The sequence below is a fragment of the Barbus barbus genome (genome assembly GCF_936440315.1).
Source record: "Barbus barbus genome assembly, chromosome: 25".
Lineage (NCBI taxonomy): Eukaryota > Metazoa > Chordata > Actinopteri > Cypriniformes > Cyprinidae > Barbus > Barbus barbus.
Genome location: NC_136753.1, coordinates 18,366,641 through 18,392,161, shown reverse-complemented (window position 1 = coordinate 18,392,161; position 25,521 = coordinate 18,366,641). Strand labels below are relative to the sequence as shown.

The following is a 25,521-nucleotide window of genomic DNA, read 5'->3' as shown; positions in this document are numbered from 1 at the left end:
GTTTTGAATAAGTCAGAATTCCAATCTTCCAATTCACATTCAGGTCTTGGCTCAATGTCTGTCTTCTCACTTCTCCATTGCACGCAGCATTATTGGTTTGTTTTGGCTTTGGAAGTTAGAGGGTGGTGAGGTTCAACTGGAGAACTGGCAGAGTCATGTTACAATGTGTAACACGCAATTACTTAACAGAATAGCAGAAGCACTGCTGCACCATTACTCATGTGCCTAGCAGTTTAAGCTCTGATGAGAGTTCTTTCACAGTTCAGAGGTGAAGCCCTGGGCAATCATGGTTGACAGATTTTTGTACAGTTGGCATTCTTTGACAATGAGTTTTATTCAGAAAAGGAATTTAGAGCTAAATTGTGTGAGAAACAACCGAACACAAAAGTCAGATAATATCATAGACTGAATTCTAGAGCTGCGTTGAATTTAATCATTTAATTATAAAACACATTTTCTTCCAACTACACTTAAAATGTCCATAAATGTCTTTTATATTTATAGCAGTCTATCGGCCACCTTCGGCAAAAAATGAATTTTATGATAAATTATATAAGCTTCTTAAATTGTGATTTTACCAAAGAAGTTATTCTACTTGAAGACCTAAATGTAAATTGGCCAGATAAAACAGGAAGGAAGAAATTGAAAAATATAACCAGTAACTTTGATTTGAAGCAGCTTGTAAAAGGACCCACAAGAATTAACTAGATCGTCTGAAACACAAATTGATTTAATTTTTACAAATAAACCTGATTACGTACTTAAGACTTTTAATATGATTACAGGATTGTCAGACCATAATTTAACTTTGGTAGTAAGAAAACTGACAAAGAAGAGGTTTAGCCATCAGACTATGAATAGAAAAACATGGAATTTTAGAATGCCAAAAAATGATTTAAACCAAGGGCATTAGAAGATATAAAGTGTTAAGAACATTTTTCTCAAAATTGTGTTGAAAGGGATACAAATGTTCTAATGGATGTTATTCAAACTATTGTGAATAGTTTTATGAGACAAGTTAAAAGTATACCAAGGAAGAAAAATTGCCTACCTTGGTTAATTTAAAATATTTGGTCACTTATGAAACAAAGAGATAACGCATTGAAAGTTTTTAAAATCTAAGATGGAATGCGAGAAGCAAAATTTTAATAAATTAAGAAATAGAGTAACAAATAAGATTAGAAAAGCAAAAGCAAATTTTTATATTTCTATAATAGAGCAGGGAAAAGGAAATACTAAATTGATATGGGAAAATCTGAGAAATTTAACAGGAAAACATAAAAAAATCAGAAATGAGAAATATAGAACTACAGTTAGAAGGAAAATGAATTAGCGATCATGCTATGATAGCAAATACTTTTAATAATTATTTTATAGATGTAATAAGGGTTCTTACTAAGTCTATTTGTCCGGATATTCCATGCATTGCATTGATGGATGGTGTCTTTTCCAAGTTTACTCTTAAACAGGTGTCAAATAGAGAAGTTGATAGAATAATTAGTTCACTTAAAAATTCAACAGCTAAAGATAAATATGGATTAGATACTATTTTTTTTTAAAAACACAAAGAATTATTTACCGGACCTCGAACTCAGATTATCAATCTATCGATAACACAAGGAATTTTTCCCTCGGCATGGAAATTTGGAGTAATTACTCCTGTTCATAAATCTGGAAGCTATTAGGGGTGTAAGAAAATATTGATACATGTGAGTATCGCGATATTTTGTTTGGCGATACTGTATCGATTCTCCAAAACGGAATATCGAAAAAAAAAAAAAAAAAAATCATACAAGATTCATGGCAGTTGTTTCGTTTTGAGTTCATATCCCGACCGCTAGTCTTCATCTCTGAACTTAAACAGTGACAGGAAATACTAGCATCAGGGCACTCCACTAATGTTAGTGTTAATATAGTTCGCTGCCAGTAATGGAGGATGAAAGAATTTTTCCAGTTCTCGTTTCGATGTACAAAGCTGAAGTGTGGCACCATTTGGGCTTTTGCGGTAATGTCCGCCCCGGTACCGCGGCGCGAGCGCAACCTCGGTTCTGCCGCTTGCCACATTCCGCGTTGAAGAGCCTTTGTGCGGGGGGCGGTAGAGTCGCCGCGCAGCTGCAGCTTTCTCTCGTAATTCAGGGGCGTTTTGTGCAGTTGGGGCGGTGCTCGCGTCGCAGTCTCGGCGATTCCACGCGGAACATAAATACAAACTGAAAAACCTGTGAAATCCAAGTTGAAAAGTTCTGAGAATGCTTAACATCTGTATTTATTTGATTGTTTTACAATTGTTTTGTTTTCTTTAGGAATCCTGCAAGCACTTTATTTTTCATTAAGCAGATATTAATTTTTTGTTCAGATCAAATGTTATGCCATTGCATGTCACAATTGTAAACTTAAACTGTGAAACTTTAAAGTAGAGTCTATAAATATATATTTTTATCTTTTTATAAAATACATTTTATACATACATTTAACTAAAGAATCATGCAAGCACTTGAATATTTCCCCCTTTACTTGTACTGCACAAAAAGTGGTTCAATAATGTTGAATGTTGTAAGGACTGATTATTGCAAATGCAGATCCCAGTGTGTTCTGCAGTGTGTTCTGGTTAAACTATTATTTATTTATTTTTTGCTAAGGTTTGCATATGGTGGTGTATTGTTAATGACAGCTTTCCTAAAAAATATATATCCTATTCCTAAAATAAGAAATATCCCAATATATCACCTTGCTTACAGTATCACAATGTATTGCAATATATCGTATCGCAACCCCTGTATCGTGATACGTATCGTATCGCCAGATTCTTGCCAATACACAGCCCTAGAAGCTATACAGAAATGAGTAATTATAGACCAATAAGTATTCTCCCTGTAATGTCGAAAGCAGCTGAAAAATGGGTAGCGGAGCAAATAATCTCATATCTCGATAATAGTGTCTTTTCCCTTTATCCTATGCAATTCAGTTTTAGAAAATAATATTCTACAGAAACGGCAAATTGTGTTATGTTGGGAAATATAAAATCTTTGATGGATAAAGGAGGAGTAGTTGGTGCTGTATTCCTGGATTTTAAGAAAGCTTTTGAAATTGTAGATCACGAGATTTTACTTTCCCGGTTATTAAATTTAAATTTTTCAACTGAGGCTGTTATGAGGTTTAAATCTTATTTAGAAAATAGAAAACAGTGTGTACGGGTTATAAATGCTACATCAGATTACTTGGATTATAATATTGGAGTTCCGCAAGGTTCTATATTAGGCCCATTATTGTTTAGTATGTATGTAAATAATTTACCAAATGTATGTTTTGTCAATTTATGCGGATGATGTTGTGTTATATGTACATGCAAAAATTCAACAACAGGCTTCACAGAAATTGACTGACACTATGAATCAAGTTGCACAATGGCTTATCAATTCACGTTTACATCTTAATGTCAGAAAAACTGTTTGTATGTTTTTTTACTAAAAGGCCAGATTATGATGTGAAAGCAGATGTATTTGTCCAGGAACAAAAACATCTACTGGATTCTCAACTTTCTTTTAAAAAATGTGAAGAAAGTGGTAAATATAGCAAAATTTAATTGAGCAAATTTCAGATTTATTAGAAATAGTTTGACCAATGAAGCAGCAGTTCTGTTCAAGAATTCAGTGATTTATTACTCATATCACATATTGCATGACTACCTGGACTCAAACAAATATGTATTTTCTTAAACCAGTTGAAATTATTTATAAACTAACTCTTAAGGTCTTGGATAAAAAACCAAACAGTTTTCACCATTGTAGCATATTAACTAAGTTTTCTATTTTGAGTTGGGAACATTTGATTCAATTTGATTTATTAATTCTTAAACGGTTTTGCTCCACCTATAAGGATTAAGGATTATATAGATCAGATAACAGGTAGGCAATACACGTGCCGGTATTAGAGGTGGTTGTAATGTGCCATTAAGAAGAACTACCTTTAGTCAATTATCTTTTGCTTTTAGAGGAACACATGAGCGGAATAGACTCCCAGTAGAGCAGAAAGAATTAAAACATTTAACAGGACACTGGTTTCTCGAAAAAGCTGAAAATATGGTTATTGACTCATCAAAATTATGATCATTTATAGTGATTTATGGATATGGTATGGTAGTCTGTAATTCTGTTTCAATAGTCTTAGTTTATTTTTTATTTATTTATTTATTTTTTCTTCTGCTTTCATATTTTCTTCTTGTTCTTAATTTGGTGTGTTAATATTTTTTGTTTATATTTTCTTCCTGTCCTTAACATCAACCTGCCAAAAGGGACTACGGATGAAAATTAGCCAGTGTTGGCTAAATCTGGTGCATTTTACATATTGTATGTATTATTAATGTGCATTGTCCTTGATTAAATAAATGAAATGAAATATCATCTACATGGCCTCTTGAGAGAGCATTATTGAGTATTATGTGTGCCATGCTAATATAATAACTGCACATTTATCACTACAGGAAGTGAAGTAACGGATGCATAAAAGCTGTGGGTGCAACCATATACATTTTGTGAAAATGGAAACATTAGATTAGAAGTGAGAAAACATATCAGTAATACTCCAGGTGTTTGCACATTCAGTGGTTTCATTTAACACAATTGGATGCAGGCATCATATTGTGAAATTATGAAACCAGGAACTGTAAGGGGAATTTTAGTTTTTTGACTTAATGTTAGTTTGTGCACAGTTCCCACAGAAGACTAACTCTGCCAAATTACTCTAGTACAAAGTGTCCAGAGTTGCTCATTGACCTTAACAGTCAAATGAACTACAGAAAAAAAGATAAGCAAATTAATAATTTTTCTTATTGATGAATTTATAGTAATAGTTTTATGTACACTGCTTTTTGGGGTTGGTAAGAAGTAAGTCTATTATGCCCCAAAAGGCTGCATTTATTTAATCAAAATACAGTAAAAATATTGTTGAAAAAAATTACAATAATTTAAATAGTTCTAATATGCTGATTTGGTGTTCAAGAAACATTTCTTCTTATTATCAATGTTATAAATGGGTGCTGTTTAATATTTTTGTGAATTTTTCTTTTTTTCATTCTTTAATGAAAAAAGCATTTATTTCGAATGAAAAAAATCTAAAACTTTTGTAGCAATGTAATAGTCTTTACTGTCACATTTGATCAATTTAATGCATCTTTGCTGACTATCAGAATTGGGTAGTAACTGATTACATGTAATCTGGATTATATAATCAGATTCCAAAAATTATGTACTTGTTAGATTAAATTACATTTTAAAATACTTGTAATCAGACTACAGTTACTTTTTATTGATTAGGGGTGAGACCAAAGCATGTATCCGTAATCAATTAATTTACGAACTCCAGTTTGGGAAACCTTGACATAATGTAATGTTTAATGTAGGGCTGTGCAATTAATCGAAGCCTATTTAAATCATTGTGATAAACGACTTAAAAGTAATCTAAAAGTAATCAAAAATGTCTGATGACCGTAAAATGTGTAATGTAATAGCTTACGTTAATTGTACTAACTACAATTTTTTCATGTAATTGGAATCAGTAATGGACTACAGTTTTTTAGTAATGTACCCAGGCCTGCTGACTATTGATTTTTAGTTTCTTCTCAAAAAAAAAAACTTATTGACCTCATACTTTTGAACAATAGTGTATGTTGTACAGCACAGCCGTCAAAGACATTGCCACTTTCAAGTACAGTTTGACCTGTTTCTCACATATCCACGTTAATGCTAGTATCAAGCTTTTCTTGAATGACTTCTCAAGGCCATCCCAGCTGGCTAGTCGGGCCGACACCCTGGCTCAGCCCCAGCGTATGAGAACATCATCCTGTCGTTCCCATGGAGTTAGTGCACAAACATCCACTCTTTCATTCAGCAGACCCTGGATACCTTGAGCACATCTGGAAGACATCAGCACATAGACTACAAACTGACTAATGGGACATTGTGTTTCTGGCTGTGTGCACATGTACAGTAGGCATTACACGCTAAACATGGACACACGCAAACGTCGATAAGTCACATCTCATTGGGAAGTTGAAACAGAGAGGATTAGATTGAGGATTATAGGATTACGTACTCGGGTCTGCTGGAGATGATTAAGGATTGTCCAAGTCATCAGAGTAAAAAAAAATTTTTTCCCTTCTTTTCAATTTTGTGTCTGGATAAGTGAAGAATGAGAGAATAGAAAGTAGAGGAACTGGCTGAAGCCATATTTGTTTGCATAAGTTCCATCTTTTTTCAGAATGTATTTTTCCTTGGTTTTAGTTCCTTCCACAAAGGTTTAATTTTCAGCACCATGGCAGTTTTGATTGTTCTCGATCATTCATTTTTCACTGTTGAGGACGTGCTGCATTTGTACAGTTTTATATTTCTTCTGAGTGGAAAAATGAATCAGGTAGTATCACAAAGGCGTTTTATTATTTTAGTTTTCATTTAAGGTCCTCTTATAATGTCTTATAAGGTTCTTGCACCAAAAATATTTGTAATTTAGCTTTATGTGACCATTTTCCACCCTCTGGAAAATAAATGGCCTTTTTTTTACTCACCCATTTTACTCATGTCTTGAAAGGAGTTGACTCAGAAATCCAAGTTTCCAGATAACCATGCTAAATGTTTATTTCATAGTGTCTCTTGTGGGTTGTACTTTATTTTTATTTTTTGAGACAATGCATGTATATTGTTACTTCCCCTTCTGACCCCTAGATACTTATATTTATATAAAATTTATATAAAATCAATGGGTTGTGCTATAATAGTAAGGTCTGAGTAATAGATTTAAATAGATGTGTAAGTAGGAACTAAGTTGGAAGAAGCAGTTGATTGGGACAAAAATAAACATAAAATTTGGAGAAGTCTTATCTATAATAAAATCTCTTCTGCTTGGCATGAATTGCTGCTGACATCATGTAGAAAATAAATAGCAGCTATCTTCTATTTGAAGTGTTTAGGCTCTGGTTGTGGACTCTGATCTGGTATATAGCACACCTCACCTGCTTGGGCAAACAGAAAGGCCAGTAGCTCTTAGACCACGGCATGGCAGGCTGCCCGGCGGAGTGAGTGTGTTTATGTTGGTGTTCCTGAGGGATTGACTGGTTTTATGAGCTGTTTTGTGTACCGCAGCGGGTGCTGCTCTGACTGGTGGATGTGTGGATGTAGCAGGAGGTTGTTGGACTATTCCAGCTGTATGAGGGAAATCATTTATCATTTTTTACTTATTCTTAAAGGCTAATTGCCATAAATTTGGGAATTACAGCCAGACTTCTGATAGCTCCTTGGCCATTACTCATCTATTTGTCGTTGTCTGTCCTATTTGCTGTTTGTTCAAAGAGAAGTTGTTACAGAAAGTGGCCCCTGTGTGTCTGAGTATAGTGCAGAGCTGGTTGCAGTCTGTTTTGTCATTGGTATTCATAAGAACAGTGTTTTCTCCACAGGGTGGAACCAGGAGTTAGATAGCAGAGTGGGTGGAAAGAAAAAGCCTGAATTGTCTTGAAGCAAGAGTGAATCACACTTGGACACAAATGTTTAGATTTGAAAATGCCCTGCCAGAACTGATGGATTACAGATATAAACCTGTATTTCATTACAGTTTATGAGTCAATGTTGAACCCAAACACACTGATGCTATGAACCCAGTGAGCTGCACAATGACACCTGACAAAAATGGAGGTTAATGGAGGAAAATGTTTTAAACATGTTCATTAGCAGTTGTAGTTGCCTTGAATTATTATCTATACTTTATTGAAATCAAGGCACAAGACATTTTTCTCTCATGCAATTCATTGTTATTGACTCTTATTGATCAGAGTATGAAGCAAAACTCTTTAAGGCAGGGCTCAACTTTAACTTTATTATTTTTCACCATTTCTTTCATTGCTTGGTTGGAAACAAAAGTTTGCTACTAGAATAATCTTAGCAGGTGAATAAGCCATCACGCAAGCTTACTTTCATTGGTTAATGGTTTGTGTTTTCTGTGCTAAAATACTTTCCCCTATACCAGTTTCATGGACAGTTACAATTATGGATAAGCCATTTGTAGGTTAATTTCCCTTGTGGCACTTTCAAACTAGTGCTTTGTTTGGTTAGAAAGTCAGACATGACGACTTCGAGCAATAATGTGAGTAAGGGCTGGCTGGTATGACTACGTCTATTCTCTGCAACAGTAGATATCAAAACTGCTTTTAGACGTAAGAAACGGGCTCCTTGGCTTCTATTTTATTTTATTTTGTTTTGTATTTTATTTTATTGTTTTTTTATTGTTTTGTTTTATTTAGTTTTGTGTCCTTGCTGGGGATTTGAATTAATCTAGTGTCTTAATTAAAAAATGCTGTGTGACTATTAAGTAGGATTACTGCAAGACTGGGATGCAGGTGCTCCCCCCCCCACCTCCATCCCCCAAGTCAACACCTCAGCTTTGTTTGTCAGCAGTCATGCTTCTGCGAGCAGCCTAACACAATCAATAATTTTAAACCGAGTCTGCAAACATAGGTGTTGAAAGTATATCTCTGAGATCTGATTTTAAGCATTCTCTCTGTGGAGATTCTTGCTCCTGATTGAGTTACTCTTGTGTTAACGTTGGCTGTTTTGCACTGTTTTGTCTGTGGGTTAGCTCTGGGTTTTCTGTAAACCAACTAAAGCATGGCAACATTACGCTTGGACCCTGAAGTGAAGGTCCTCACTGCTCTATAATCCCAGCTTCTATGGGGCAAAGGTCCTGCTGCTGGTGGCATGGCACTGGAGTGTGACATTACAGGATCTAACCGATTAGTTCTGTTAGGTTTGCAGTTGGCTTGGGAGTTGGCTTGCAGTTTAGCTCTGTACGTCCATCCATCCATCCATCTTCTTCCGCTTATCCGGGGCCGGGTTGCGGGGGCAGCAGTCTAAGCAGAGATGCCCAGACTTCCCTCTGCCTAGACACTTCCTCCAGAGTCTTTTTAAGTCAGAGTGTTAAATGTGTCTTTGTTCAATAATCACTGTGTGCTACTTGTAACGTTATGTTTCATATGCAAGCTGCAGCTCAGACACTTTTTTTTTTTTTCTTCTGTGGTTCTACAGTGCTGAGCACTGACCTTATGTGACTGCACAGTGACGACTCTTATCCATCACATCCTGACCAAGGGCAGTCTGTGTCTTTTTTCTTTCTTTTACAGACAGTCACATTTCACAGTTCTGTCTGCATGTGTATGGCTGTAGTGGTGGTGCTTTTAAATGACAAATTTAGGAAGAAACTTTTTTTTTTTCAGTGTTACCCAATTAAAGCTCAGCTTAATTTTTTAAATTAAGCTTAGAGGGGCATACACATTTCTTTCAAAGTTAAATAATTTAATAAAAAAAAAAAAAAAAAAAAAAAAAATATATATATATATATATATATATATATATATATATATATATATATATATATATATATATATATATATATATAAACTACAAAGTTAAATTATAATTATATTATAAAATATATATAATGTAATATAATAAAATTATTATAATATAGAGAAAAATTTCATTTTATATTATATATTTAATTTACTATATATTTATAATATAATATTAAAGTATAATATAACATTATGCAAATATAAAATAAAAAAACTGGTGCTATATGATATGATATTATGTTATATGCATTGAGCTACTTGTTGGCCTCACAAAATAATAGTCTCCCTGAACTATTGATATACCTCTGCCATTCTAATGTGATTTCTCAGCCCTTTTTTGTCTTGCTGATCCTCCGATGTCATATCCTCCCTTGCATTCAGTCCATTCAGTTAAAAAAAATTGTAAATAAGGTCAAACCCAATCAGTCATCTCCAGTGATTAGTCAATGCATTTCCCTTGTCTTTTACCAGTGATCAGTGATCTTTCTTCACTAGACTGTTGATCCATTCTTAGTCATGAGCAGTGAGCTACCATCAGTCAGTCTGATTGGGTCTAAGTGGAGAGAAATGCCTGGATGTGAGAGTGGGCTGGAGAGATTGATTAGAGGAGACCTCTGGAAAAACATCTGGGGAAGTGAAATTAGCCCTGCTACAAGTGTGCAACGTGAGCTGGGTATAAACATACAGTGTTCACTGGAGAGTCATTAAGGCCTCTAGATTCTGAGGTCATGAGTTAACTGTGTAGTTTTCTCTTTCATGCTCAGTCAAAACACGACTGACCGAACCAGTGATTCTGGTGCAAACAACTATATTCATTTACTCTCCTTTATATGGTTGCAGAACCATGTTGTCGTATTTTTATGTCTTTTTTAGTTTTAGTTTTATTTATTTTAGCACTGTAGCTTTAGCTAAAATTAAATGTTTAAGGTTTTTTTTTTATATTTTATTCCAGTTATTGTTTGTCAGTGAAAGTGATTTTTATGGTTTAGATTTAGTTAATATTAACCCTGTGCAGAAGCAAATTATAGTTGAGAGCTGCGCTGGAGGGGGAAGATTTTCAGAGAAAAACAGAAGGAAGTCATATGGTTTTTGAACAGCACAAGGGTGACTTGTTGTCTTTGTGTGAATGATACCTTTTAAGTGCACTTTCTGCTTTCTACACAGTAGTTATTATTAGCCATGCGCAAACATTCTTGAGTGTTTTTTTTTTTTATTATATACAGCTGTCAGTTAAAGTACTAGTTATTTCACATTCTTCCATTCTTTCCAAACATAGTAATGATCCATTGACTCAAGTGCTGCTTGCTCGGGCCATCAAAACGGAGTTAAAATTTAAGTGTGCAATGCATATCCCTAGGCAGGTGAGTGTGTCCCTCCCAGGCTTGTTTCTCACGTGTGTTCACCTGTGTCCCTGATCTTCAGCTGATTAGCCTCGGGACTCCACACTGATGTCATGCTCACCCAACCCCCCATGCCACACAATGCTGTCCTCTCAGGCAGGACTTAACAACGGCTGCATCGTCCAGCCTGTCATTGATGGAGTGTGCACTTGCTCACCTGGGCTATAGCCGGTTGGAGAAATGGATGGTGTTGGCTGTAAATTTAGCTGCACTTTAGGAGCTGAGAGCATATGATAGATGTAGCAATCTTAAGAATAGCATAAGTGATAATTGGTGCCACTGAATGACCTGTCTGAACCTTTGTGTCTATAAATTAAAAACAAAGAAAGAGCAATCAAACATGCGCAAGGTAAGGGATGCAAAGTATTGTGTTTGTGGTGTGAAGTAAAAAATGTGTTCCTTAATGTACTATTTTGCTTATATTGTGAAATGTATGTTATTCCTGTAATGGCAATAGCAGCCATTACTTCAGTCTGAAGTTTCACATGATTTTTCAGAAATTATTCTATTATGCTGATTTGATGCTTTCTTAATATTATCAATGGTGAAAACAGCTGTGCTGCTTAGTATTTTTGTGGAAACTGTGATGCATTTATTTTCAGCATTCACTGATGAATACAAAGTGCAAAAGGACAGCATATGTTTTAAATAAAAACATTATAATTGCCTTTACTGTCCCTTTTGATCAATTTAAAGTGTACTAGCAAAATAATAGTTTTTAAATAAAACAGCAATTTTTGAACAGTAGTGAATGAATTTGAGTGTGATTGTGAAACTTGTTTACAACCCTTTGTATTCTTTCAGGGTCATTTTTTTTCTTGTGTCTCCAGTGGTCACTGGTAGGATTGCATTTGGTTTGTTGTTTCACTCACTCTCTCTCTGTGTGTGTGTGAGTTAGTGACAACATTGACGTTTGTTTGCTTTGAGGCTTTTTACTTTTTAGGCCTTGTGGTGTGGTTTTATGAGCGCTGCACGTTTGATACAAACAGGCCTTCCAGATGTTTCTGGAATTTCGTGACACCACAGAGAGGATGTGACCAGCGCAGAGTTCCTGCCAGATTTCCATGGCAACGTCTGTTTCCCATCCTGACAAAGAACACAGGGAATATGAATGAATCTGCAGGCGTCTTTAGAGAAATTTATTTGGCTGGCAGTTTGGGTCTATATTTCTTACCTCTTAAATTTGATTGTTCTGTTGTCCTGCCATAATTTTTGTGCTGATGACAGCTTCATATTGCTGTTATCTTTTTGTGGCTTGTTAATGTACTGATAGCAAAATATAGGACAACAGAATAACCGTTGCAGGTGTCTGGCTTGGGATGATAATTTATAGACACCTCATGATGTTTTTTTTTGTTTTGTTTTTTTGACACATGTCAAAACACACTTTTTCTTATTGATTGTTCTGCTGTGCCAAGGCAAAACTTTGTTGTATTTTCTTTTATTATTATGTGTTGCCTTTAAAAATGAAACTGCCTAGTCTATTTCCTTTGCATTTAGCTTGATTATGCTTAAATGTGTAGAAAACCCATAAATTGAATACATTTACATTTATTCATTTAGCTGACGCTTTTATCCAAAGCGACTTACAATTGCTATATATGTCAGAGGTCGCACGCCTCTGGAGCAACTAGGGGTTAAGTGTCTTGCTCAGGGACACATTGGTGTCTCACAGTGGATTCGAACCCGGGTCTCTCACACCAAAGGCATGTGTCTTATCCACTGTGCCAACACCACCCCAATAAACTTAGCAACATTCACACCTGGATGGCTCTTATTTGCATTTCACAAGTTGCTAATTTGTCTGCCTCAGATGGATAAGCAATCTAGTTGTACTTCTAACTAAATGAATTCTGAATTTCTGAGTTTCAGAATCGTTGAAGAATTGTGAATAATAGAATATGCCCCCCAGCCTAAATCTTGGCAGCAAGTCATCATTAGATATGTTTCCATCCAAAGATCCGAATTTAACTGAATTTATCTGAAAATCGCATAAAACATTTGTGAATAAAGCACCGTTTCCATCCAACTTGTCAAAGAGAACACAATCGTCACTTCCTGATAAACTGTCACTATATATCACTAAGAAAAGTAAGAGAAGCCACTTAATTTAATCATTTTAATTTACGATGAATTACTTGCGGTTCCGAGCGAGCAGACGAAACGCAATAAATGTGGTCATTGTTTTCGGGGGTGGATTTCTGCTGTTTGGGGATAAGTCAGTTATACAGATTTACTTTGATGACAGACTTTGCTCAGACATTTCATAATGACCAAAACAATATTTCAGATGCTGTGCGACGAGATCAGTCCACTGGTTCCTCAAGTTATCCTGTACCATTGTGCAAAGTCACGTGACCTTTTTTGATGCGCAAGGTGTAATTTATTCTGTAAATGTGTTTCCATTGTAGTTTATGCACATTTTTCTTATCAGATAAATGTATCCTACTCAATTGTGTATATAAGTGTTTTATGCGCATTTTCAGAATTTATGGGCATTTTGGGGTTTCCATCCAGCGTTATTTTTTTTGCTTTATTCCAAAATGCGCATAAAAATAGGTGGATAAAAATGTGTGCTGCAGTGCCACATTGGTGTCTTATTCCAAGGTTTAGTAGTCTCTTGTCATTGAAAAGAAGAAAAACCTTCTAATCTCTGTGTTTCAGCAGGAGCTGCCGGCGCCGCCTCCCCTGCTGTTCAGGAAGCTGAGTAACCCCGACCTGTCTCCTGCCGCAGGAAAGATCAAACTGCAGCGGCAGCTCAGTCAGGATGACACCAGAGCCCGACGCAGCAGTATGGCCGGCATCCTCACCGGTGAGAATCCCCCCTCCCCCGCCCTTTTGCTTTTAAAAACTTCAGAAATTTGTGTAAATCCTGATGATCACGTTATGCAACATGATTTGAGCACACCATGTGCTTCAATGGAAGCAAGAGTATTTGACCTTCTGTGCAATTTTTAAGGTCACAAATTTGCTTTCATTCAATAAGCGATCTACAAAGACTGCAGAATTTGGTTCACATTATATAAAAGCTGTCAGAGAGAATCTGTGGCTTGGCTTTGATTTGGTTTTGACCACAGAACACAGACACATATACAACAAGAAACGACTATGTCCTAATTCTGTTTCCTCTGTGTGCCGCAGGAAAGCAGCTTCTGCCTCTGTCCAGCAGCATGCACGGTGGAGTGAGTCAGCTCGCCTGGCAGCAGCATTCAGGAGAACCCAATAACTTGGTCCGCATGAGGAGTCAATCCTTTGGCCAGTCTGCCCCCTCTCTCACTGCAGGACTGGTGAGTGCATGTGCACCACACATGCGCACGAACCCACTCTATCTGTTTCCATCCAACATGAGCAGATGCAAACACAGGGTCCAAAATGACCCAAAATGCAAGTGAAAATCTTACAAATGCAAGTAAAAGTGTCAAGGATTTCAGGTTAACTGAAATTAAATAAAATAATAAAAAACTTGGTAACACTTTACAATAAGGTGTCATTTGTTAACATTAGTTAATGTATTAACTAACATGAACAAATAATGATTACACTATTTAATCTTTGTTAATGTTAGTTAATGAAAATAGTTGTTCATTGTTCGCTAGTTCACAGTGCATTAACACATAATGCATTAGTAATAATTTTTATTAGTAATAGTTTTAATAATGCTGAAATTAACATTAACTAAGATTAATAAATGCTGTAGAAGTATTGTTCATTCTTAGTTCATGTTTAATAATGTTGTTAACTAATGAAACTTATTCTAAAGTTTTACCAAAAACTTTATTTTCATTTAGCATAACTTATAACTAGAATAAAATAAAAATGAATAAAAGCTATATAGACATTTAAAAACATGCAACAAAAATACTTTAAATTAAAATGAAAACAGAAAATATAAAAATGAAAATAATTCAGTTATAGTATAGTAATCAATTCTACTAAAATAACAATGGTGGCAAAAGGTTAAAATCAAAGGAGTGAATTTTAAATAACTGCCACTGACATGGCAAGCTGATGAATGAATAGGATACAGTAGCTCACAGATGCAAATTTACTCCAAGTACCTCTTGAGTCCGGTCACGTCGCAGAAATTCTGTATTGATCTGTTTTACTTTCGTTGTATATCTGAGTTAATGCAAAGGCAGTGTTAGGTGTGGCTGGTCTGTGTGAGTTTATGGAGGTTTAGAATGAAGAAAGTATATGTGTCAATTACAGCAATATACCTTTATCTGATGAGGTCTTGTACCTGCTGTATGTGCAGAAGATGTGTTTGCAATCATTTTGTTGTGCAATCTAAAGCCTAGTGCAATAGCTACATCTGCTGTCCAAGCCTTGTATTACACCATTGAAAATCGGAAAACAGCAAAAGGGAAGCCCAATGATTAAGTTTTGGTTATATATGTTGATTAATTTATATTACATAATAAGTATATAATAATTTATAATTATATACAGTATATAATTGCATACTATTAGTAATAAGTGTGTGTGTGTGTGTGTAAATCTTTTTTTCTTATTGATCTACTTGAACATTCCCAATTGAAATTTTTTGGATGTAGTCTTTTGTGGCATGCTGGACCTTTTTAATGACTGTATAGTACGATTACTAGATAGAAATGGCCTGTTAATACTAATCAGGTTTGAGATTTGTTCTGTAAACAGTAGCAAACAGAGGTAAAGCATTCGTGATTCCCTATACTGTGTTTGCTATTTTCAGATCCTTAAGTTCACTACTGTCTGAAAAATTGCAAGTCACAATGTGTTTGCATGGATTTGCTTTACACTGCTCTTGTTTGCATGCTGAACTTGAAGAAAGCCTTGTACATAATACAGAGTTCTGTGATGCTCATGGTTGTTTATAACCATGAGGTGGCAGCATTGCCCACATCCAGCATTGCCCACTGATGTAAAACTAAACGGTCCAAATTTCGATTGATAAAGTGCTACACATGGGCTGTGTGATTATCTCAGCCCTTATGTTTATAAATGAATAATTTACTCAGCACTGCAGTGCAGCACACTGTCCTAATAAAGTAGTAATTAATATGCCAGTACTTCAGCAGACCCTATTTAAAAGGCCTTGTCTGTTGAAAGAGAAGCCATGAACACACTAATTGCTGCTTATTAGGCGTTATGTGCCAGCAAACAGTAGCATGCTGATATTAAGATGTAATAGTCCACAGTTATTTAAAGTTGCAACTTGCAAGACTACTCCTTTTATACTGTGTGCCAGTATGCTGGAGAATATAAAGTTTGTTTGTGCAATTAAAATGACTGCATCAGCATATCTCAACTGTAATTTAAAGGCTTGTTGATTTGAATTCATCACTGTTTTATATGACACACAGCCTTTGGATGATAAATTCCTATGCGCATCAAGTAAGCAGCATCATAAATATGATATCCATCATGATGCAGCAGTATATCAAGGTTTTAAAATTATTCATTTTCATATGAGTGCAATCTGTTTGACAAATAATTTTTCAAATAGATTGCAATACTATATAAAGCAGCTTCCAGAAAAAAAATGCTAGTATATAACCTGCTGAGCTGCTTCTGCTTCTTTTTCTTTATTTACAAAATCATATTTTTTTCTGTCTCACTCTTTGTAGATGCACATACTGGTTTTTAGGAAATTATGTGTTGTAGACATATTGCGGTGAATGGAGTTGACAATAGAAGTACAGTTTAAAAAATATTGAGAGACAGTATGAAATCTTGTATCACAGTATCAATATTTGATATTACTGTAACGGTATACATCAAAAATAGCTATTTTGGCTGGAAAATGTAATGAAAAATAATTAATTTTATAAATGATCTATTGGGCAATCTAGTGAATTAAATACATTACAGATAAAAATTACTTGATCTCATTTGATTATTTTTTTCTTTTTATTTGGAACATGATAGTGTCAGTCCTCTGTCGTGTGTGTCATGTGTTCCCGCCTCTTGTGTCCATATTTGGTTTGTTTCCTGTCCTTGTTATATGTAATCATTAGTTAATTCTTGTCCAGCTGTGTTTGTCTCGTTATCTAGGATTTACCTGTGTATTTATAGTCCTGTCTCTTGAGTTAGATTGGGTCTGGTCTACTCGTTACTCCCCGGTGTTCCTGTCTGTGTCAGTCTTGCCTTGTCTTGCCCTGCCTTGATGTTATCAGTAAAGACTATGATTTGAAGTTACATCCTCGTCTGCGTGTTCCTGTGTCCTCCCTCGTGTGTGCACCGTGACAGATAGACGTCAACTAAAATATTTCATTATCCATAGCAAATGAAAGACTCTGATTATCAGGTCCTCATCTTGACTTGTTTGGGACCAATCTTGCCCTGGATTTTCAATTCTGCCCACTGATATCCAACATTTTTAACAGGATATAAATCTTTACTGGTTGACACAATTATGGCTAATGCCACTGAGCTTTGCAAGTATGTTATTTTTCTTCTCATTCATAGACGTAATAATGTGGTAAAGGAAATGACCCGGTGTTGGTTTATCCTGTGGTGATGTAGTTCATAATCCTCAGATCCAGGCTGTGAGGGCCGGGGGTGCTGCTTCTGTGCTGCTTTATTGTGTGAGACGTGGGAGAGACGTAGAAGAGCGAATGGAGTGACTTAAAAGGAACCATGCAGGACAGGCAGATGGTGTTTACCTTCCAACTACAAGCATGGAGTGGAGTGTGCAAGCAAATTTAAAAAAAAATTGTTTTGGGTATGTGATTTTTGTGACGTGAACCATAACTGATTATGCAAAGTGATTCATCTGATTGGTTTTCATAAGATTTATTGTTCTGCCAACAAGTTACCCAGAAGGGGCAGACAAGGTGCTGGAAATAGTGTTACTCATTGAGCTAAGGGATTTTAGCAAACGCCATAAGTATTTAACTTGTTACCTATGTAAGTGATCAGACTTACATCTAGGACACGATGAAACGATTAAACAATTAGATTTACATTGAAGGGAGGACCTGAGTAATTTGTTACATAGCAACATGTATAATTTTGTGCAATATGTATAATTGTGTTAGTTGGTTCTTTCTTATGTTTTTAAGGGATATGATAGCAGGAAATTGTCTTTTGGTCACACACAGGTCGCTGTTGCCTGTTCACATCATTTAATGGCACACCTTCAGGGAAGAAAAAGGTTATTTTGTTTTCGTCCTTTGGTGCTCAGTCTAAATTGAGATGGCAGTGAGGCTGGAGTAAGTCAACAGTGGCATTAACATACCGTGATATTTGCATAATATTTGCATATAGGCAGGGGGAAAAGGCAAGGTTGTTCTAGTACTGTAGGCGATATTCTTATTCATTCCTGTTTCTTATTTTTTGTGTATGTTATTGAAGTTCTAGCCTGATGTTCAAATATTAAGATTTAACAGCTAGTCTGCTATTGAAATCTAAAACTGTATTTTATCAGCTAAAGAAGAACGGCTAAAGAAGCAGATTCCTAGTTAAAGTGCCTTTTGTACAGAGGATACCAGACTTAAATTGTGCAGTGGTTGTATATTTTAAATGGTGATTTGTTTTCCCCTCCCAGGGAATCTGGTCTTTAGTGTGGTTAATGGAGCTTTTATAGGCAGTTGGAGACCCGCATAAGTAGCTGCGGCTCTCATGAATACACAGTCAATCCTTTGTCACGTAATCTTTTAATGGGAGAGTGAAATCTGGTTCCATCCTTTAAAAATTTTAGCTCACGCCTATACCTCTTTCTTGATCGATTCATTTTTGAAAAATGTTACCCAGAGGCAATAGGCTTTAACGGACAGAAAGAAGACAAAGAAAAACACCAGACCAGTATGTTCGCTCATCTCCCATCATCAAGGTCACAAACAGCCGAAGTGAGTGGCTATGTACAGGATTAAATATTCAAAAGGCAATTATGAATAATTATTTGAAAGAGACCCTCCACTGTGCTGCCGACCAACCCAAGGTGACGACACTCATGGCAGCGGTAGCTTTGCTCCTAGCTTTGTATTTACCCTCTCTGCTTGTTTTCTTTATCTGGGTATGACAGTTGTTTTTGCTTTTTGCTTTGCACCTTCTGTTTCTGTCTTCAGGCTTTTAATCTGATGTTCCTTGCATTTGGCCCAGATCCTGATCGTGATCTATGATGCAAAATAATGAAACAAAATATTAGCAGTTTACCTGGAGGGAAAAAGCACCTTTTAACGTTTAAAAAAAAAAAGATATATATCTGATCTAAATCTTGCCAATGTTATTTGCAGTGTTTTTAGCCTATCTTGCTGACAGAAAGAACACATTTTAAGTTTAATACAAGAGCTAGCATTGACAGTTCAACTGTCATTTAGATAAGCATCAAGCAATTTGTGCTTGTCTTTTTTTGCTTATTGAAAAACATTGTATTAGCCTCACTAAACGATAATCAGTGAATCTTTACATAACAGTAAGGCTTACATAAAAAGTTTAACAGTTAATGAGAAAGTACTGCATAATGTAATAGTCACAGTCATTATTTCCTTATTAAAAGTCTTATCCATCAAGAAATTAATGGTGCTCCTTTTGAAAAATGTTTAGAATCATGTACATGACTAATTATTTACACTAACAATTTATTACAGTTGACGCTAGTGTGGACGACAGATATTTGGCATTACAGTGTAATGTAGGACTTTTTTGACAGTGCCTGAGCATAACTGTAAACTATTATCCTGCACTATATAATGTTTGCTGTTATGTCATATTCACAGTGTTCTATTTGTAAAATTAGTGTTCCCTGCCCTTTATTTGAGAAAATGATTACCACTGTGCGCAGACCTACCAGATTGTTGACTGCATTGTTGATGACAATGCTTATTTCATTTTTATTATTATTTGTTTTTAAACAATTTATAATTTTTGGAAAATGCCACAGTAGGATTACAGAATCAAGATATTGCTATTTTAAACATTAAAAAAAAAAGTTTCCAAATAATTTTCAAATAATTGAATTTAATCAATTTTAATACATTGTGTAAAATAAATATGAATTTAATTACATAAATTATCTTTGTATTTTTTTGTGCATGTGTTCCTATCCAAAAATAATTATCATCCATCGAAAAATTCATAATAGTAAATAAAATGAAATAAGATAAATAAAAACTATATTGGTTGATCACTAATTCACACTGGTAGATAAATCCTAAAACATATACATCAAAGTGATTTCAGTCATTTTATATGTCAGTGCTACTTCTAAAATCCAAAAGGAAAACACAGAAACTGCAAAGCTCCCATTGTCCTTGTCACCACAGGGAGTGATGCTGACTCACGCTTTCTCTTCAAGGTTACGCATTCAATAGCCAGTGAAGAGAGAGAAGCAAGAAGAGAAAACACGCATTCTAAAAACAGTGATACTTTTCTTTTTACTGCCCTTGATAACTTCACCTGTTGAGCCAGCAGGACACATTCATAATTCATCTCTGAAAGTAGACTGGATGTACCTGATTGTGTTTGGAGTCAGAAACTGAGGATAGTTACACTTAGCCTATATCCTGCAGAATGGATTTAGGCTAGAACAGCGTTACAGCGTGGCACTCAAAGAGATGATACAGTCAAAAATCCCAAATGTGTGATGTCGGTCTTGTGTAACAGCCTCACATGAGAGTGTGTGTCCTAAACTGGCACAATTTTCCTAACCAATCATTTATGTACTGGGAAAATAAAGCAATGTAGCATTTTCATTGTAATTTTCTTCTTCAGACCTAGGCCTGAAACAATTATGCAAATGCTAATGCATTGCAAGTACCAACAGTTCATGCATTTCCTGGGAATCAAACCCATTGTGTTGTTAGTGCCATGATGTACTGAATTTTTATCATGCCAATTACTTTTTTAGGAATACCACAGCTGCTGTAGTTTTTGTCCTTGGAGTTCTTGATTCAACTCTTGAAAGTAGAAACCCTTTTTTAAGTAACATACAATCTGATTTATTATTGATTTTTAATTTATGCACCTCTCAAAAAGGCTTTGCCCTTTTTTGGCATGGTGTTCTCATAAAGTCGTCTCAGTATGTTTAAAAGGCAAAATAACAGACCTTTTAAGCTGATGTTTTGAAAATGCACATGCTGCAACGGTCAACAAAAAATGTTCTTTATTTCTTACCACCTCTTAATTTTTCCCACTGTCTCTGCTGTCATCACCTCCTCTTGCTGTATCTTTTTTTCTTTCTAACATGTTCTTATCCTCATTTGTCAAAGCTGTGACCTTTTAAAACTCACACAGGAGCTGGATTCAAACTTTAATTGGTCAGAATATGACAAGTTCTAGAGCTGAAATGACCGCTTGACCTCGTAATTATGAACCAGTTCTGAATACTCTGTTAGTCATTAATATCTGAGCTTTCAAATGCAAGCTTATACTGTATGTCTATTATGAGTTATTTTGTTGAATTCATTTTAAGGTGCATAATTGAGACTGTCGACACTGGGTGTTCCTTTCAAATGAGCTGATCCAAATTTAGTTAATTACCCAGGTCTCCACAGGACTCATGCAGCCCTTTTGTCTATCTTCCTCCCCATGGTGAGATTCTGGTTGACTGAGTCCAGATAGCAATTACGATGCATATGAAAAATTAAACGCGTCTGCTTGAGATCAGCGCACATTTGGAGCACAGAGTCAATAAACACAACATTACTCTTGGCTTCCGGCAACTCATTTTCCAAAAAGAATTGGCCGACGAGGTTTTTCGCTTTGTTTTTGCAAGCTCTCTTGTTCCTGTTTTGCTTATTTCTATGTCTGTTCCTCAAGGACTATGAGCACCAGTACTGGTGGAGGGCTTAAACGAGTCATATTCCTAAAGGAAACCCTTTCCACTTTGTGTTTTGAAGCAAGAGTGCAAGAGACTTTCATCTTTTGTGCTGGGAATTTGGCTTCATATTTTCTGCAGGTGCCTTAATTAACAATATGGGGATTGCATTTCATGCTCTTTGGTCCTTCTGCCACTGCATGAGTGTTACTGACAGACTCTGAGATTGACAGGTACAAATAATAAGGCATAAAATTCAACCTTTGTTCACTGTGAAATCCCAGTGGTATGTAGTTTTTACATTTTTCACAAATTTCAAAAGGTGAAGAGTGTAATAGTTTTTGAAAAATACTTCCAGCTTAATATGCAGAGATGACTACCAGCCCTACTTAGCTACACTGGTTAAGTTTTTTTTTTTTTTTTAATAATTTTTATAAATTAAAAAATAATGTAAAATTTATATATATACACACACAAGTTCAAAAGTTTGGGGTCAGTAAGATTTTCTTTTGTTTGAATAAATTAATATATAGTTAATAAATAGTGTTAGTAATGAACAGTTGATCATTAGACTAACATTAACTAGATCACTAGTGATAGTACGAATTAAATGCATTGTTGGAAAAGATTTTATTTTTTAAATAAATGCTTTTCTTTTGAACTTTCTATTAATTAAATAGTTTTCACAAAAATATTAAGCAATACAGCCTTTTTCAGCATTGGTAATCAGCAAATTAGAAAGATTTCTGAAAGATCATGTGACATTGAAGACTGTAATAACATTAAAATATAAAAAAATGACTATATTACAGGTTTTGTTGTATTTTTAATCAAATAAATACAGCTTTGTTAAGCATAAGAGATTTATTTTAAAACATTTCAAAACTATGACCAACCACAAACATTTGCACCGTATACGTAGACATAATATATATAACAGTCATAATAAGGATACAGTCTCACACCAGCCTAAATATCATACACTCTTCATCTCTCTCCTATGACAAGGCGTTGGGTCTGGGGTATCTTGTTTTGTCAGTTTTGAAATTAGTTTGAGATGGAAATAGCTATTGTTCCTCTCAAGAGGCTTAACAAGTGCTATGAGCCAGACTGTCGTAGTATGTTCTTTCCCTCTCTCTAGTATTGTTGTCATAGAATTCTCATTGTTTTTGCCCATATTACAACCTTGTTACTTTGAATTCATGCATTTAGAGTATGAGGCTCAATTAGCGTGTGGTTAAATTAAAATAAGTGTTGTATAATGTGTTTATGTGCTCTAATAGCATGCTTGATATGGTTTTTGTGAGAGCTTGATTTGAAATGCATTAGCTGGGTGCTCAGGGAGGCTGTTTAATTGCTGTCAGTGGTGGATTGTATTCTGCCTTAAGGCAAGCACCGATGTCTGGTTCAGCTCACCTGCTGATCTCACAACCCATCTGTTCAAGGATCTGTGTATTTACTACATGTACAATGCTTCATACTGTGTACACAGTTCATGTTCTTGTGATGAAGGGCTTGACTATATGGTCTGCGTGTCTGCTTTCAAAGTATGCAGCTGTCTTGTAAATATGTATAAATCTATTAGCATTTGTTAAACAGGCTCTTTGCCTTAGAGGTGGTTTTCTTGCATAAAGCAGATGATGTTGGCAGATGATTGTCTGTGCCTAAGGCTTTGGCTTGACTGGATTGTGTTAACCTTTGGCTGGATGAATGATATTGCTGTACATGTCTGAACCCACTGGCATTTCTGTTCTTCTGCATCTTAATTGTTATTTATTGACACCGTATTTATGTTTCACCTTTTTGTGCAGACCTTGTGTTTAAATAGTGTAATTTAGCAGGTAGCTGAGACTTTGAATCTTAAAACAGATGTTTTAGTAGAAATACAAATTTCTGTCAATTGTGTTAAAGGGCACATATCATGAAAATCTGACTTTTTCCGTGTTTAAGGGCTATAAACGGGTCCCCGGTGCATCTACCAACCCATAAAACATTAAAAAGAACAACCCAGTAAATTTTGTTTGACAAGCCTTTCTCTGCAAACTTGTGAAAAAATGAGCCACTCAGATTTCGCTCCCCCCGTGATGTAGAAAGGGGATCTTATAATAATACCGCCCCTTAATCTGCAAGTTTCCACCCACAGCGCCACCATTGTGTTTTCGCAAATGACAACGGTGGCAAAAATTTGAGGAAAGCATGCTAACTGTTCTGTCTTCGGCTGCACTTATGAGCACAGAACACTTTACAGTCCCACCCGCAGAGGAGACAAGATAGCAGTTTTTGCAACTTGTGTGTTTTTAACAAACTTGTGTATTTGACAGTTTAAGGGCAAAAAGACATGAAAAAGATTAGTTTAGAACTCACGCTGTGTGACAGCCGCTTTCTGTGTCTGTGCTTCGGATGTGTGTGCTCAGAAAACTGTATATCAGAAGTTTAAACTAATTTAATGATTTCAGCGTGATTGACATCATAATCTAAACCAAACAAATGTTTTTTGGCAGATTATCTGAGGAATGAGCTGTAAAGGCATAGCCCTATTCTGGAAAAGGGGGCGGGAAGCAGGAGTTCATTTGCATGTAAAGAGACATGCACGAAAACGGTGTGTTTCTGCTTCCACTCAAAATAGGCATTTTCAAAATAATATAATAAAGGATCTGTGGGGTATTTTGAGCCGAACCATCACAGACACATTCTGGGGACACCTGAAACTTATATTACATATTGTAAAAAGGGGCATGATAGGTCTGCTTTAATAGATGGGGCTGGGTGATTTAACTAAACTATATAAAGATCGGAAATGGTTTAAATTGAGATTCAATTTTAATATATGAAGCAAATGCAGCATAGAAAATCTTCAAGAAGACTGAGAAATGTTGTAAATGAATCACTGAATCAGACCTTTCAACTGATTTGCATATATGAGCTGATTCAGGCTGATTCAAATTTAGCAGACATACTAAAATCTGTCTTAACATTCTCATTCTTGTGAATATTCTTTGCATCAAGATCATGAAAGTATTTAATGTCAGTTTGGTGAGTCAATGTATTTCCAGTTGACCCAGGTGGTGTAAGCGATTTCTGGTTGCCCATATTGACATTTGAAATCACCAAAACAAACACGCCCCTACCCCAAAAGGGTCTCGCCTCTATTTTGATAACTCCGCCTCTACACATACGTACACATCCCAGGCAACAATTAGTTCTGTGAAACAAAGCAAAACGATTAGTTCTGTGAAACAAACCAATGTTACTCACCTATCGAGAAGAAACAAAGCAACCTCGGCGTCCGATCACAGGCCTTCCCGCTCCTTGAGTTCTCTCCAGCGCTGGAAAGCTGATCTGATATTTACACGGGTCCTACTTCTTGCCTTATCGTAACACTGTGTCTACACCGGACGTGAGTGGCGTGGCGCAACAAAATACTATAGAACTCATTATAATCAGTGATGCTGTCTACACTGGATGCTGCGCCGCGACACGCCAAATCCCCGACAGTAAACTGCTGCCTCGTTCTATTTATGACATATTGACACAAATTTCAAATAATTTTCAACGGTCGCTTTGTCGTGTCCAGTGTAGACAGACCGGACAGGACAACTGTCGTGGCTGGTGTAAGCCTTCTTTTGTTCCGCAGATGTTTTCATGAGTCATGACCGTAGACACGCCCCTTACTGGTGATTGGCTACAAGTTTGTTTTCGTACTCGGCCCCGACTCGTTTTCTAAAGCGTATTTGAAAAAATGTATACCCCACCTTTAAATATGTTGCCTGAAAGACTTTTTTTTACTGTGAACGCAGAAGTGTTTTGTAAGTTTAATCTTGGCATTTTCAAATGAAATCTTGGCCGTTATTAAAAGGTCTCTATATCATGCTATTCCTTCTTAGGGTGTATTTCCCCCTTTTGTGCAGATCTTTTGGGCGGGTGTGAATACAGCAATCGCACTCTGGTGCGCACCAAACAACCGCACCGAGACCCAGCTGAAGAGGTGGTCTCGG

General features: G+C 35.9%; 1 protein-coding gene across 1 annotated transcript in view; it reads left to right on the top strand.

Moving 5' to 3' along the window:
• The window catches only part of LOC306845392 (microtubule-associated serine/threonine-protein kinase 2-like), a gene marked incomplete at its 5' end in the record, with an annotated part of 129,825 nt that overhangs the window by 20,741 nt on the left and 83,563 nt on the right, over window positions 1-25,521 (top strand). Inside the window, 2 exons of the mRNA XM_079378168.1 lie at window positions 13,456-13,600; window positions 13,930-14,075. Of these exons, the coding sequence (XP_079234294.1) occupies window positions 13,456-13,600; window positions 13,930-14,075 (291 nt within the window). The remainder of the gene's footprint in view (window positions 1-13,455; window positions 13,601-13,929; window positions 14,076-25,521) is intronic.